This window comes from Styela clava, chromosome 3, assembly GCF_964204865.1.
Source record: "Styela clava chromosome 3, kaStyClav1.hap1.2, whole genome shotgun sequence".
Lineage (NCBI taxonomy): Eukaryota > Metazoa > Chordata > Ascidiacea > Stolidobranchia > Styelidae > Styela > Styela clava.
In genome coordinates, this window is record NC_135252.1 from 15,939,504 (window position 1) to 15,953,601 (window position 14,098).

Sequence of the window (14,098 nt, forward strand, 5' to 3'; positions counted from 1 at the left end):
TTTTAGTCGTGATTACAGAGATAACATACAGGTCAAGACCGCAATGATCGTGGTTTTGCTAGCTACGGTATTTTTCAGTTCTTAGTTTTTGAAATTTAGGTATACACCATTGGATTTTAGTTTAGTTGCAGTACCGTGTTTCCCGAAAATAAGACTGGGTCTTTTTTTTCAATTTTCTACCGAAAAATAACACTGGGGCTTATTTTCGGGGGATGTCTTATATATTTATTTATCAAAAGCGAACTTACAAGTAGAGAATTACTAGATTTTCAAATGTACAAAATATGAAAACCGATATCCCTTTTTCTATAAATAACACGTTTTTATTAAAATAACTGCAAAACGTAGATTATCAATCATTTAAATATCCCATATTTACGTCTAGATCAAATACTGGTAACTTCATAGTCATTTTGTCTAACGGTTTCATTTTTAAAAGCACTAATACCGTTAGCGAATTTATTCTGGCTGCTTTTTCGGGACCCAATTTTAATTAATATACCGGTACTAGTACAGTGTTTCCCCGAAAATAAGACCTACCCTGTAAATAAGACCTAGCCTGAATTTTAAAAATGATTCTAATATAAGCCCTCCTCCCCTTAAAATAAGACCTAGTCAATAACGCGAATATTTTTTTGATTTAGTCGATAGCCATCTTTCCTACACGTTTTAAATATGGGATGGCATGGAACCAAAACGACCAGCAAAACCAGTCTATGATTACAACCATGCCTTGAACTCAGTCTGAGACTCTTGAGTAGCTGCTAAAATTGAAATTGTCCCCAGAACCAAAATATCGCACAAGCGCTACCGGTATACGGTATACATTAACGCTAAACGCTGTAATCAAATATTTGTGCTGTTTACTGTGCATTCGGTAAACGTTCAGAAACGCGATGTAGACTCCCTTAACTTGAAATTTCACGTTATCAACAGGACCGAAGTACGACCAATAATTCCGAGTGGTCCAAGGTTGCGAGGTTGAAGGGCCGCAAAAACTTTTGAGGAGGTCTCGCGGGCCGCTGTCGGAGAGAACCCAAAAGTGATCAAAACGTCGCGATTTAATCACTTTAAATATATTTAGAAATATGATTTTATCGTTCTAATCAGTTTTTTCAAGGAAACTATATAAAACCTTTAGTTATTTTAAAATTGCTTTCTGAGAAATATCTTGGTACTTTCAGTATCTTTTCTACACTCGTTGTATGATGATTGATGATTACTTGTAACGTGAGCAGGCTTAGTGTTACGGTCAAAAAGAAACCAAGTCCGTCTAAGTTGGGACCTCAAACCCAGGTAATAAGAAAGCTGGATCGCGCGTCGCTAATTATGTCAGCTCTGCAGTTCGCCACTGCTGTCACATGGCCAACTCTTAAAAATAGAGGACTGTTTTGACTAAAACAAAGGCACAAAACGTATCTTTAAATGAGGAGTTACTTGACGCGAGCTCATCTCATCGGCTTCGTCCTGTCTGCACAAGACAATTCATTCACCTTTTACCGACAGGACCCTATTCCCATGTAGGCACCCTCTTAATGTTTATAGACACAACAATGAAATTCCGTGATTTTAACATGCATCAATCCCGACATCGGAATTAAGAAAAGGACTATTCTCGGTTGGAATAGTTTAGAAATAAATCCAAATTGTTCTGCTTGTAAATACAAATATCTGCGAATGGTTTAGGAGTGTACTTTAAAATTGTTCTGCGAGCCGCACGGAATGTGTCGGCGGGCCGCAGTTTGAACCACCCTGCAATAAATTAATCTGCAGCAAAAAATGAAAATCCGTAGATATAGAAAATAATTAATGCAGTACGAGACATTGATTTAAGTTTCTCTAGCTCATTGAAGGAATATACCTGCATTACTCTGCCATGGACGTTCATCACGGGAGAGGGGGACCAGAGTGCACATATGGATCGCTATGTTAAAATATTGTTCGTGTTGCGAAGGCTAATTATTTATCCAAAATTTTGCAATTTTATTCAATTCTTGGCAAGACTTATATGTGGCATCCGTTACAACTATTTAAACGTTCGCGGTTGCGGTACCGTTCCTATTCCTAATTATACGTCTTTATTTGATATGGGACCTTATAGTTCAGGAGGAACAAACAATAAGACGCCCCACTTGCCTAATGAAATATCCCATTCTACCTACTTGAACACAAGTGGTAGTTGAAAGCATGACTGTTGCTAAATTGTCATCAATTCAATCTACCATCCGATTTTTAAATTTTAGGATCCTGCAGGTTGAACTTGAGTACCTTGCCATAACCCTTAAACTGTAAATTACACACAATTTAATTGCACAATATCTACTCAGCGACTCAATTATACACTCACTTGAGGGTGAAAAAGTAAGAAACAAATGACTTTGAAGAATGGAATCAAAATGCAAAGAAAAAAAAGATGAACAAACATTGTGAAATAAAGAGAACAACATCATTCCTTCAATGGAGTTCTAATAACACAGTGAATAACATGGGTGCATGAAAATTATATACAAGAAAAGTAAAAAACAGATATGCAATTGTTTCAAATCTTCCCCACTGCCAAGCATAGGCGTAGAATAGTGGAAGTTTTGTGCGAGATTATTATTGTTCTATCTGTGAACTCAGGTCATCATATGTGGCAAGAAAACACACATCACATTCAAGGATCTATCACCAATAAGGAGCTGATAAGTAATTGCAAAGGTGATCACATCATAATTCCTATAATGTAACGCAACACTTAATGGCCTGACCATCAAGTCTTCTCCGCAGGATACGAGTCCATTTTAAATCTATAATAGAGGTTGTGGTACGTCATATGATTAAGCCATCTGGCTTTTCTTCCCCCCGGAATAAATGTGTAAATATCCTATCAGTGGCAAAAAAATTAAATTTAAGCATAGATTTTACAGTTACAATACAAAATAATGGCTAATTACTATGAAGTTAATTGAATAAAGAGATACTGCAAAAAACAACAATACACACTCGGGAAAAAAAAACAATAAAATTATCTTTATACAAATGTAAGAGAAGTATACTTTAAAAAGAATACATTCATTTGATTTACATCCAACATCCCTTGTGAAGCTAACACAAATTAATCTCCAAAAACAATGTGGTGTATATGGCATCAAAATTTGAAAGTGTTCAACACCAATTCCACCATAAAACACTTGTCAAGTACAAAGGGTGGCAACAGGTGCATTGTACATTGAAAAATATAATACTTTTAAATGATTGATGAATACATAGCTTGTACCTACGGTATATTTAAATGTCCAAAAAATATAATATTTCGGACTCTAGAAGTTGCGTACTATCTGAGCCCTCATATTTTACAGTATAATGTTTTATTAAAGCTGCTGATAATAGATTTTGCGATTGATCATAGATTCGTAGCAAAACGTTTCCCCACCAACGAAACTAACACGATAACAGGGGATTTAGTATAGAAAGTATTATAGAATAATACTCCACTAAATATAGAAAATTTACCACAATGTGTTTAACAAAATACGTATAGTATCTGTATTCTGTACTATGTGTGGCACATAGCATTGTGCCCATATTCCAAAGCCACTTGGATTCAGTGTGAATCCATTTCAGACGATTGGAAAACTAAAGCTCCCGCAATAGTGAAGATTACATGATGGCACAAGATATATTGAAAGCATTACAACAAGAACAAAAACGAGCTTCTCTAAATTCTCGAGGCGGAATCAAGTCCAATTCCTCATCATCTGGCATTTCATCGAGTCTATATCCATCTTTTTCTAATTGTTTTGTTAATTGCCTATTGACTTGATTTGCAGTTGGTCTTGTGTAAGATAAAAATAGGTCATCCTCATCATCGCTGTAGATAAATAAATAATTTAAGAGGGTACCTCATGATAGGACTGGGATCTTTACAACTAGAAAACAAGAGCTTTCACACAGTTCAGAGTCCGCAATAAAGTGTTGTGTTAATATTTGCTATATAAAGTCAGCACTTATATAAGTAAAAGAGGACATAATGTTCACCTTTCACATTGTGCTGAAAGATTGTAAATCTGATTGTTCTTCATGACACAAAATAAAAATGGCTTTAAAATATAACTTGGCCATTTATATGTAACATTAAGAGAGTATGAAACTGAGATATGACTCCTCGTCGATTATATGTAAAAATATTTTAATAACTGACATACAACAAAAGGGTTGCCCAAGAGTCACACAATCTGCAACTTTTGACAACAGTCTTGTCCAATTGCTAAAACTACATTTTAACTAAAATGAATGACTTATACCAAGAGAATAACATATTTATTAAAGGCTATATGAACAGAACTATATGAACATTGAACACCCTGTACAATTTACACTTCAAAGGAAATAAAAAACTCTTTCGAAAGATTTGAGATTACAAGTAAATCGATTAGCATTAACTAAACACTGTAAAAAATTCTGAATTCGCTTAGATGTGTGAATATGAATTTTTGATTAAATTAATAGGAATTATAAAGTTTTGATCAGATCCACTGAAGAGTTACATGACATTTAATATGACATTATATCAAACTCTATAACAAATATATTTTATCAAATTGTTAATAGCTTTCGTCTAAACATACCTGTCAGACTCCAATTTTAATAATGGTGAATTATCTAATCTTTGGTATTTCCCTGAATTTGGAACTTGCAACCTGCGATGAATAAATATTGGATGGGATAATCAGGAGGAAAAGATAAGCACAGGCATAAAAATTATATATGTTTTAATATACTACAAATGGTCTTTTTTCCGCTTCAAAGAAATTATAAAATTAAATAAATTTGAATACTTGCAAATAGAAATTGAACCTTTATTGTTAGAGATAATAATCCATAAAAACGTTGCATGGCCTAACAATAAAACATTTGAGCACGGTAAGGTTGTCACAAATTACCAAACCTCCCTCTCTAAGGCTTCTGATCACCAAAAGCAAAATTACATTGAACGTGCATTCATTCCAATTCATATCAAACAAACATTAAAGCCCTAATTTCATGACTTTTAGAAGCCATCCGTTTCCAAATACTTCATACAATTACCATATACATTTGTACTACTGCAGATTACAGCAATACACAACCTGCCATTTTGTGCGTGTTGTATTAATAGACTTGGGGATAACAGATAACTTACACCCCACTCCATGTTTAATATTTGGAGAAGCTTTCAATAAATTACAATACTTGGAAGAATATGCAGACCAGAGTTCAAAAGTGTTAAAAACCATTTTATATTCTGGGCTCTGTCTACTATTAGACCAGAGTAATTACATGTAAACTTGCATCATATGAAGCATATAAATACCATCAAAACATTTTCAAAATCAATAAAAGTTCTGAGTCATGAGATCAATATTCAAGTACTATTGATATGACTTCCTTTACAGACAAGAATCACATTATTACTTACGGTATATTTCAAGACGACAATAATTAAAAATAAATATTAATAGATAAAAATATTTAATTCGTCTGTCGGTTTGGGTTTGTTATTAGTTTCGTGTTTCGATTGAAACAAAAGAAACCTATTCAAAAATATTAAGATGGATCTTGAAAATAAAAAGCAGAAAGAGTAAACAATTTGCCTATAACATACATCCTCAATTTATAGTATACTATAAGATCCTTGACATCAGGCATTAAATTTTCGACTATTATCGCGAAACTTGCATGCCTGTGATAAACCAACCCCAAAAATATGAGAAATTGAACTGACCTGGCAACAGACATTAGACTTGTTTTCTTTGGTTCTTTCGTTACAGTGACCGTCATACTTGCTTTTGCAAAAGGCTTGCGTTCTTTTCTTGTCTTATTTGACTGATATCTGAAAACAAAATTTATGCTTTGAAGCTCATATTTTTGATTATTTTCAAATCATATAAAACTATTCTTAAAATCAACAATGTAAACAACAGGATACAATTAAAATCAAATCGACCAATCATACAATTTATTTCAGGCATCCTTGGTTCAAACATTTCTAATTGTTCACAAATTAATATGACACTTCTCTACGTAACCTACTATTTTGAAAGCTGAGAAAATTCCAATCCCAACTTCACAACAAATTTAATTGGGCCAAAGCCGAGCATATTAATATTTGAGCCTTCTCAAAAATCCTTGTCATTTGAGTGATGATCTCTACTAATCTCTCAAGGCAATAAATATACTTGGTTCCAAACGGCCAATTAACGCTGGGATGAAAAATTGAATAATTTTTCATAGTCAATTACTTGGTTAGATTATATAACGTATTTTCACTTCCACAATGTAGTATTCATGTGTATATACAGTATCTATAATGTGGGAATGAACAAGTGTAGGCCTATACGTGTTTAATACATGTCCAAGGGAAAAGCAGATAATCCTTATGATAATTAAACTCCCGGAAACTTTTTACAACATACTTTTCTAACTTATCTACAGCGCTTGAGAAGCAGAGCAAAATAATTTGATATTTACGAAAATACAAACCTTGCCGTCAATGGATGACTTTCATTTGAACTCTGAAAGGTGAAAAGAGTTAATTAAATCATGTATATTAATATCTACTTAACACTTATACAAATGTTTTATGAAGTAAATATAAGATTTAAGGTATAACAAATTTTAGTGAAGTAGTTTGTGATGATTAAAGATGATTTAGAAGAAAAAAACACAGTATGGTAATGGGGTAATTATATTTCTAAATAGAATTGTCTAAAATTCAAGTGCCTTCCTAGTGCCAAAGACAACCAGGTACAGTACACTCATTCAAACATTGGTTACGAATATAAGGCGCGGCGGTATGGCTCATCGTGCTAAGGGTTAGGAATTCACTCGCCACCGCATCTCTGACTACTCTGCATGGGTTTGCAGGTTTGAATCCCATGCAGGGATAGTTATGTGCGAGAGGAGTGCTGGACTCCTCGCCGTCACGTAACCGCTGGTCGGTTATGGCTTCCTCCACTATCAAGTCCATGCTTTCGAAAAAAATAGCTAACTAAGTCCATACCCGACATGGACTGGTAACCGGACGAGAGGCCGTGGTTCGCCATATGACAGTATGATTAAGCCGTCTTATCGGTTTTTCTCTTCCCCGGGATAAATATGTAAATCCTATCCTACATGTGACCTATACCAGTATACAGACATAAGAACTGATTTTATGAAAGAATATTAGATCATTGTCAGATTGTGTTACACTACAGTTGGTTAGGAAATTAGGACCACATTCTGACATCAGGATGTTACAATTGTCTATAGGCCTAGTCAGATCTGCAGATAGTGATGAAAGCAAAACTTTTTTCTTGCTTTACTTGTATTTTGGGTTCACGATATCCTCTATCCTACAATTATATCGGCACACCCCTCTACCCCAGCAACCTCAAATATGGTAATAAAGTACTCACATTTAAAGACAGTTTTTCATTTTCTTCTGTGTCATTATCCATTATACTTGTATACAGGAATACCTAGTCTTCTCAGCGCTGATGTGCTTGAAATTTCTACGGTATCTGGGTATAGATACTCTTAATACACTTACAAAACCGTATCAGTAATCACCAACAGCGGTTAGCGCAGAAGAAAACAAGTCAGAACTAACGACTCGAACAAACAAGACTCCAGACAACTCAATCTCAACGAAAATACTTCGTAATCTTATGATATCACGCGGATAGTTGTTGCATTACGTCACAGACATAGGCTGATGATCATTGATGTTTTAAAATAAATATGATTTGGGGGGGATTTCCGAATGGGAGTTATTCTGGGCCAGAGAGCTAAATATTTTCAGTTCAGTGTTCTGGGCAGGCTCTGTAGTTCCCAGAAATATATTATGCAGGGATGGTTATGTGCGAGAGGATTGCTGGACTCCTCGCCGTCGTTGGGTGGTTCACGTAACCGCTGGTCGGTTACGGCTTCCTCCACCACCAAGTCCATGCTTTCGAAAACAAACAATACAGTAAAACTAATCCCATACCCGACTTGGAATGGTAACCGGACGAGAGGCCGTGGTTCGCCATATGGATAAGCCGTCTTATCGGCTTTCCTCTCCCCCGGGATAAATATGTAAATCCTATCCTATCCTATCCTAATAATAATATAGTATGTATTATGGCCTCGAATGTGAGTTGTTCCTGTCTGGTTTTGCTCATTCGCCGTTATTCTCCAATATATATTTGTGTGTATTTTATAGTTCCAAAAATATACTTATTGAACACAAAATGTTCATATGGCTTGATTTTCTAAATCACTGTTGTTGGACATGAAATCTCCACATGAATCGTTCTGCGTAATCGTAATCGTTGCTTTAGAGCAGTGGCCGGCAAACTTTATGTACTCGCGGGCCGCATATACACATTTCCGGTAGCGTGCGGGCCGCATCAATTTCTGCCTGTGAACAATCGCCAGATTAAACCTATAATTATGGCGCACCCGCACCTTCTATTGCTGTGTTACAATGAGACGTTCATGTTGCCCTTTTTAATATATATATTATCAAACAATACATTGTTTTTATTTACTTGATGTTTTTTCCGTGCCATGGCCAAAGCCTTGATATCAAATGACAACCTTGTTTCCTCACATTACGTCTTCCAAAATCCAGATGACAATTTGACAGGCGAGTACGAGATTTATTGTGAGTGTAATACATTTCATATAAAGCTGCTCACAGCAATATGTGACGTACACATTACACGTTTTGCACTGGCGCAACCTGGAGTCCCGGGGTCAAATTTTGTATTTGTAGTGACACGTTCTGTAATGACGTTTAACATTGAATCCGTTTTGACGTTTAACATTGAATTTAACATTAATTATTAACTGCGATGCTGACTTGGCATACCAAGCAAACCGTTTTCGAAATACGCAAGAAAAATATTTTTGTCCAAGCACTTCGGAATGTTCGACCCTCAACGCGAACTTCTCTTCGTTCCCGGAAAGAAAAAAATTCCTATTTTTATATTTTAAATATCAGAATAAAACTTATTTCAAAATTACAACCAACATCAAGTAAATGGCATAAAACTCTGAACTGACGCTACAGAAAAGCGCGGTACAGATAGATTCGTTCCCGCGCAAATCCATGTGGAGACAACAATAAATTTGTGATAAATTTTTATATCATGCATTCAAAGTCGGGACGTTCGGGGGGCCGCAATAAATTAGTTCGCGGGCCGAATTTGGTTTGTCGATCTTTAGAGTTTAATCTAACTAACTGTTGGGGCAACTTTTTGGTTGGAGAATATGTCTCCTTTCATGTCTCATTAATAGGCAGTTTTAAACGTGGACGGTAGGTAATTAAGGTAAGATTATCAGTGTAATGTCCGGCGGTATCGGTGTTGCGCATCGTGCAAAATGTTGGGAATATGCTTGCCATCACACCATTGATTACCCCGTGCGGGACGTCCGTTCTGTAAAAACACTGTTCTTTTGCTGTATTTTTCACATTATTATTACCAATGGTGGGATCCATGGGGTTCGCGCGAACCCGCTCTTAAAAATAACGTGATAATCACGTACTCGTTTTTTTGTTTTAGACGTCAGACCTCAGCATACGGGTAACGCGTGCCGCAGGTGGTGACTGATCAGGAGTTTAGTTGGACCTCCAGAAGTATGTGCACCAAGATGGCGCACAACCTGAACATAGTAGTTGTACCAGGTTAGGGTTCAGGTTGTGCGCCATCTTGATGCACATACTTCGGGAGCGCCGTTTAGGACATCCACCATATATACATGAAATACCGTACACTAATGAATATAGAATGTAAAAAGAGGCGAAACTGATAGGTCGAGGTGAAAGGGAGTCGCAAGAAACCAAGACTGGTTAACGAGCAGCGACTAGCGATATATACTTGGCATTTCGTAATGTGTTTGGGTTTTTTAAAACATGTTAAGGTAGCTTACGTATTTACATGGGCGTACATACCTTTTTAATTAATTGTGTACGTGAGTTCCCACTTATTCAGTGAAATATTCCGTATATATAGTTTCCAATTTTACTGCAATTTCCCGTACATAGACATCCAAGTGTATTTTTCTCGTTGCTCTCGCTTACTTGGGCAATTTTCTCTACACATACTCTAAAATGCATATTTCTATCTCCTTAAAGATATTTCCCGTCATTCCCACTGTTTGGTGCATTTCCCGTTTCGCTCATTTTAGAACGAATTTCATGGTTACTTCATTATTAGGTCTTTATTATCATTTTACTCAATTTACATGATACTAGTAAGAGGATTCCTTTTTTTGAAAGAATATTTGCTCAAAGCAAGGTCACGAGAACTCGTTGGGTAGTTGAAAAGAATTATTCCCGAGCGAAGCTACGTGCGACCACTAAAATGCCAAAGTTATTAACACTATAAAGTATATATTATAGTATGGGATTGAGCGTTATTCAATACCGGTTGACACGAGACCGACCTGAGGCTGTTCGCGTCAATGTGTCCAGGAAAACTGCTATGAAATAGCGATTACCTGATAACTGAGATTCTTCGGAAAAAACTTTGGCCAAAACTTTTTGTCTGGTAGTAGGCTACACTGACTGTGAACGGATGGGAGTGCACAGCTAACCGAGTTTGGTGGCTGAAAATTCCGTCTTTGGAAAGAGTTCGCAGCTCGGACGCCAATTGAAGGCCAATCTTATTTGATATTATTTTTTGAATTCGGCCTAGAAGGTTTAGTACGGTCACGGTAGCACCAGCGATATGACAGCAATACTCACAACATGGATGTATCAGTGTAAGTGAAGTATTCCGTCGCGGGGCAAATATCGACGGCAACGGTTGAGAGATCGAACTTTCACTGACGATTTTTTCAGTGACTGACGTTATATATATATTCACTACAATTTAAATCTTTGGAGATAGCGAGTCAAACCAGACGAAATTAGTAATTGGGGCTGTATCAGTAATAATGAAACGATTGATTAACAAGATTTTTTGAGTTGAGACTTGGCACTGATTAATCCATTTGGAGACCCGAATCAATTCCGTTTCTATTCCAAACGGCGTTGTTTATCGGTCTTCCCATCCAGACAAAAATAAAGAGTAGTGTTGTCAGCATAAATGAGTGAGTCGCAGATGAGATTATCTGGGAAATCATTGATATATATATATATAAATATTGAAAACAATATAGATCTAAGAATTTTAGCTCTGGAAAACTTCAGAAGATATAGAGCGTTGGCCATATAGAATAACATTAATTTTGCGATCAGAACGAAATGATTTATTGATGTCAAAAATCTGACCAGATATGCCATAGGATCGAATTTGCGAAGGAGTTCGACATGGCAAACTCTATCAGAAGCTTTTGGAATATCCAAGGCAATTGATTTAGCCTAACCCAAGGTGGTCCAAGGTTGTCGGCTTCACGGGCCACAAAATTATTTTTGCATTGTTCGCGGGCCACAATAGTGCCAAGAATTGGTAAACAGCGCAATACAAAACAAACACTTTTATTGTGCAAACACATAGTTATTAGACATAGCCATCCCAGGCTAATAGAATCCGCATTCGATTTTTAGTTTTCTATGATGCCTATTTTGTTAGCATATTTTCCCGACCAAAAAGATAGAAAGCCAGATAATAATTTAGACTGCCAAGCACATCATTCAACTTTGCTAGTTGCCTCAGCTAGCCATAACACTAGTCAATTCAGTGACATTATTGATGTAACAATATGTCAAAAAAAAATTCTGAATAATTTCATTACGAAACAACACAAAAAGCGATTTTTTGATTACTTTCCGACTGTGACGCGGGCCACAGATAATAAAGCGGCGGGCCACATATGGGTTTGGACCACCCTGGCCTAACCACTTTGTTCCAATCTACGGAATACTCCTTCAGTTATACCTGTTAACAGCTCAGCGGTGAAACGTCTACGACGAATACCATATTGTTTGTAGCTCAAAGACGATGCAATTCTAGGTGTTGGTCGGTAATGGCTGAATTGATAAGTGCTTTGAATACATTTTTTATAATTGGCAAGAGACTAATAGGGAGATATTCAGCAGGACCAGTTTGATCACCACTGTTTTTAAAAGCGGGAACAGCGGTAGCAAATTTTCAGAAGTCTGAAAAAGGGTATTCTGGCAGACGTTTGTTATTAAATAATTTTGACGATATCGAAACCAGTTTAGGAGAGCATTTTCAACACCAGAGCAGGTAAACTATCTTAGCCGTACGAACAGTCGTGTATAAGTACAAACGTATGTATTTTCTGGAGCGTGCGTACCGCAGCGTAATATTCGTAGTTTAACTTTTCATCTACTAAAATAAGGCATTTAAAGATTTTTTAATAAGCTTTTAGAGCGGTTTAGTGTCAACTTAATTTTAGGTATCCGAACAAAAAACATGAAAATATATAACTATTCTTACAGGTTTAAAATTGTTCAGTTGGCTCGTGTTTGGAGAAAATAGCAAGTTGACTTTCTAAATGGTGTTGTATGGATCATAAAGACTTCGGTTCATTCGACTAAAATGATTCAATTTAAAAACGTTATAGAAAAGCAATATATACTATCTATACTAAATTCGTTTATTTTTTTTTATATATTACTACATACATATATTACTACAAAACTTATTGACAACCGTATATTCTGATCTCGCGGACCTCCAGAAATTAGGACTCACCGTTATGCGACCCCATCCAGATATGTTTTCTTATAAATTTGAATTTACATTTTTTTTTGATATATAAGTGGTTAGCAACCGGGGTTCCGCGAGTACAGTCCACGAGTTCCACAAGTTTTGAATCAAATCCAAGAGTCTATATTAATAATATATGTATATTATTTAAATCAAATTAAATACGTTACCTATAGGTTTGCCAGTATATATTATCGAACTCGCCACAAAATGAAAATTATTTTGCCTTGCCAGTGCTAGGTTCGCTTTTATATATATATGCTTATGGTTTATAGTTTGACAATTCAGATAACTAAAGGCTCTGCACATGGATTTCTCGAGCCTCTGGGAAAGTTTGATTGGGATTTGGCTCCAACAAAATGAATGAAAACCATTGCTTTAGATTTCGAATTTTGGTTGATCGAAGGAGTGTTGAACTTCAATGTGTCGCTGACGCCCTGACACTGTACTGGTTTCTTTTGAACTTGGATATGGCATATTGACTTAATCCAGATCTTAATTCCTCAATTCTGCCATGTTTGCAGTTTGCACAAATGTAATCGCAAGTTAATATCAAAATATAATCGCCTATGTATAAACCGATGTGTCTTTCATCCACGTCTCTCGTATAAATAAACTGTTCGGTGAAATAAATAATAATTTTCGTTGTCTCGAGGAATATCCTTGCGACTAAAAGCAATTTCAATTAGCAGTAACGAGGATGGCGGATGTTCGGACTACGAATTCGGAATTTGATACTTTGTAAGCGTCTACAGAACGTCGAGAAAGTCAAAGATCAAAATTGGTTCAGTACGAAAGAATTAAAAGACACAGAACGAAACTAGAAAAGTATTTGTAAGTGTATTTCAGCACATGCATTTCTGGCGGCCTTAGAATACTCGCATTTCGTTGTCTTATTGAATTTGAAAATAGTTTTCAATATATCGGATGTCTTATTAAGAGCTTATCCCAGATGTGTCAGAAAGGTCGTTGACAACTGGAGTTCCCGACCATGTTTAAGCGTAGTGTCATTTAAAATTGATGAACAAATTTATTATCAAATATTGCGTAAGTGTGCGTCCAATTCTTCAAGTTGGAGTTAACTAGTTGGAAGTTGGAATTCATCATATCAAAAAATAGGAAAATGACAATAAGATTGTGAAAAATGCCTAAATTTACAACGAAACTATAACGTAAATCGTAATCACATAAATCGCACATCTTTCATTCTCCTATTTTCTTACCACTAATGAGTAATTTTGATATTTACGTGTTCACAGTCATTTTCGCTTAAATTCCTTATTGAGTTGACGAGGGAATTATAAATTATTCTGGCAGGATTGAGTGACATGTATAGTCGTTGAATAAAGGTTTGTAAAATTATTATCGACCGTTGAATGAATTCGAAGGCAATGTCAGCGTCTTACTGTGGAATCTAAGCCTATTAT

General features: G+C 36.0%; 1 protein-coding gene across 1 annotated transcript; it reads right to left on the minus strand.

Annotated features, from left to right (window-relative positions):
- Nucleotides 1–2,286: 2,286 nt before the first annotated feature.
- On the minus strand, nt 2,287–7,696 carry LOC120343005 (protein FAM219A-like). Its single transcript, XM_039412070.2, has 5 exons — nt 7,422–7,696; nt 6,505–6,536; nt 5,747–5,854; nt 4,611–4,682; nt 2,287–3,853 (listed from the first exon to the last, which is right to left on the minus strand). Exons 1-5 carry the CDS (start codon nt 7,461–7,463, stop codon nt 3,643–3,645), a joined length of 465 nt encoding a protein of 154 aa, XP_039268004.2. The 5' UTR covers nt 7,464–7,696; the 3' UTR covers nt 2,287–3,642.
- Nucleotides 7,697–14,098: the final 6,402 nt, after the last annotated feature.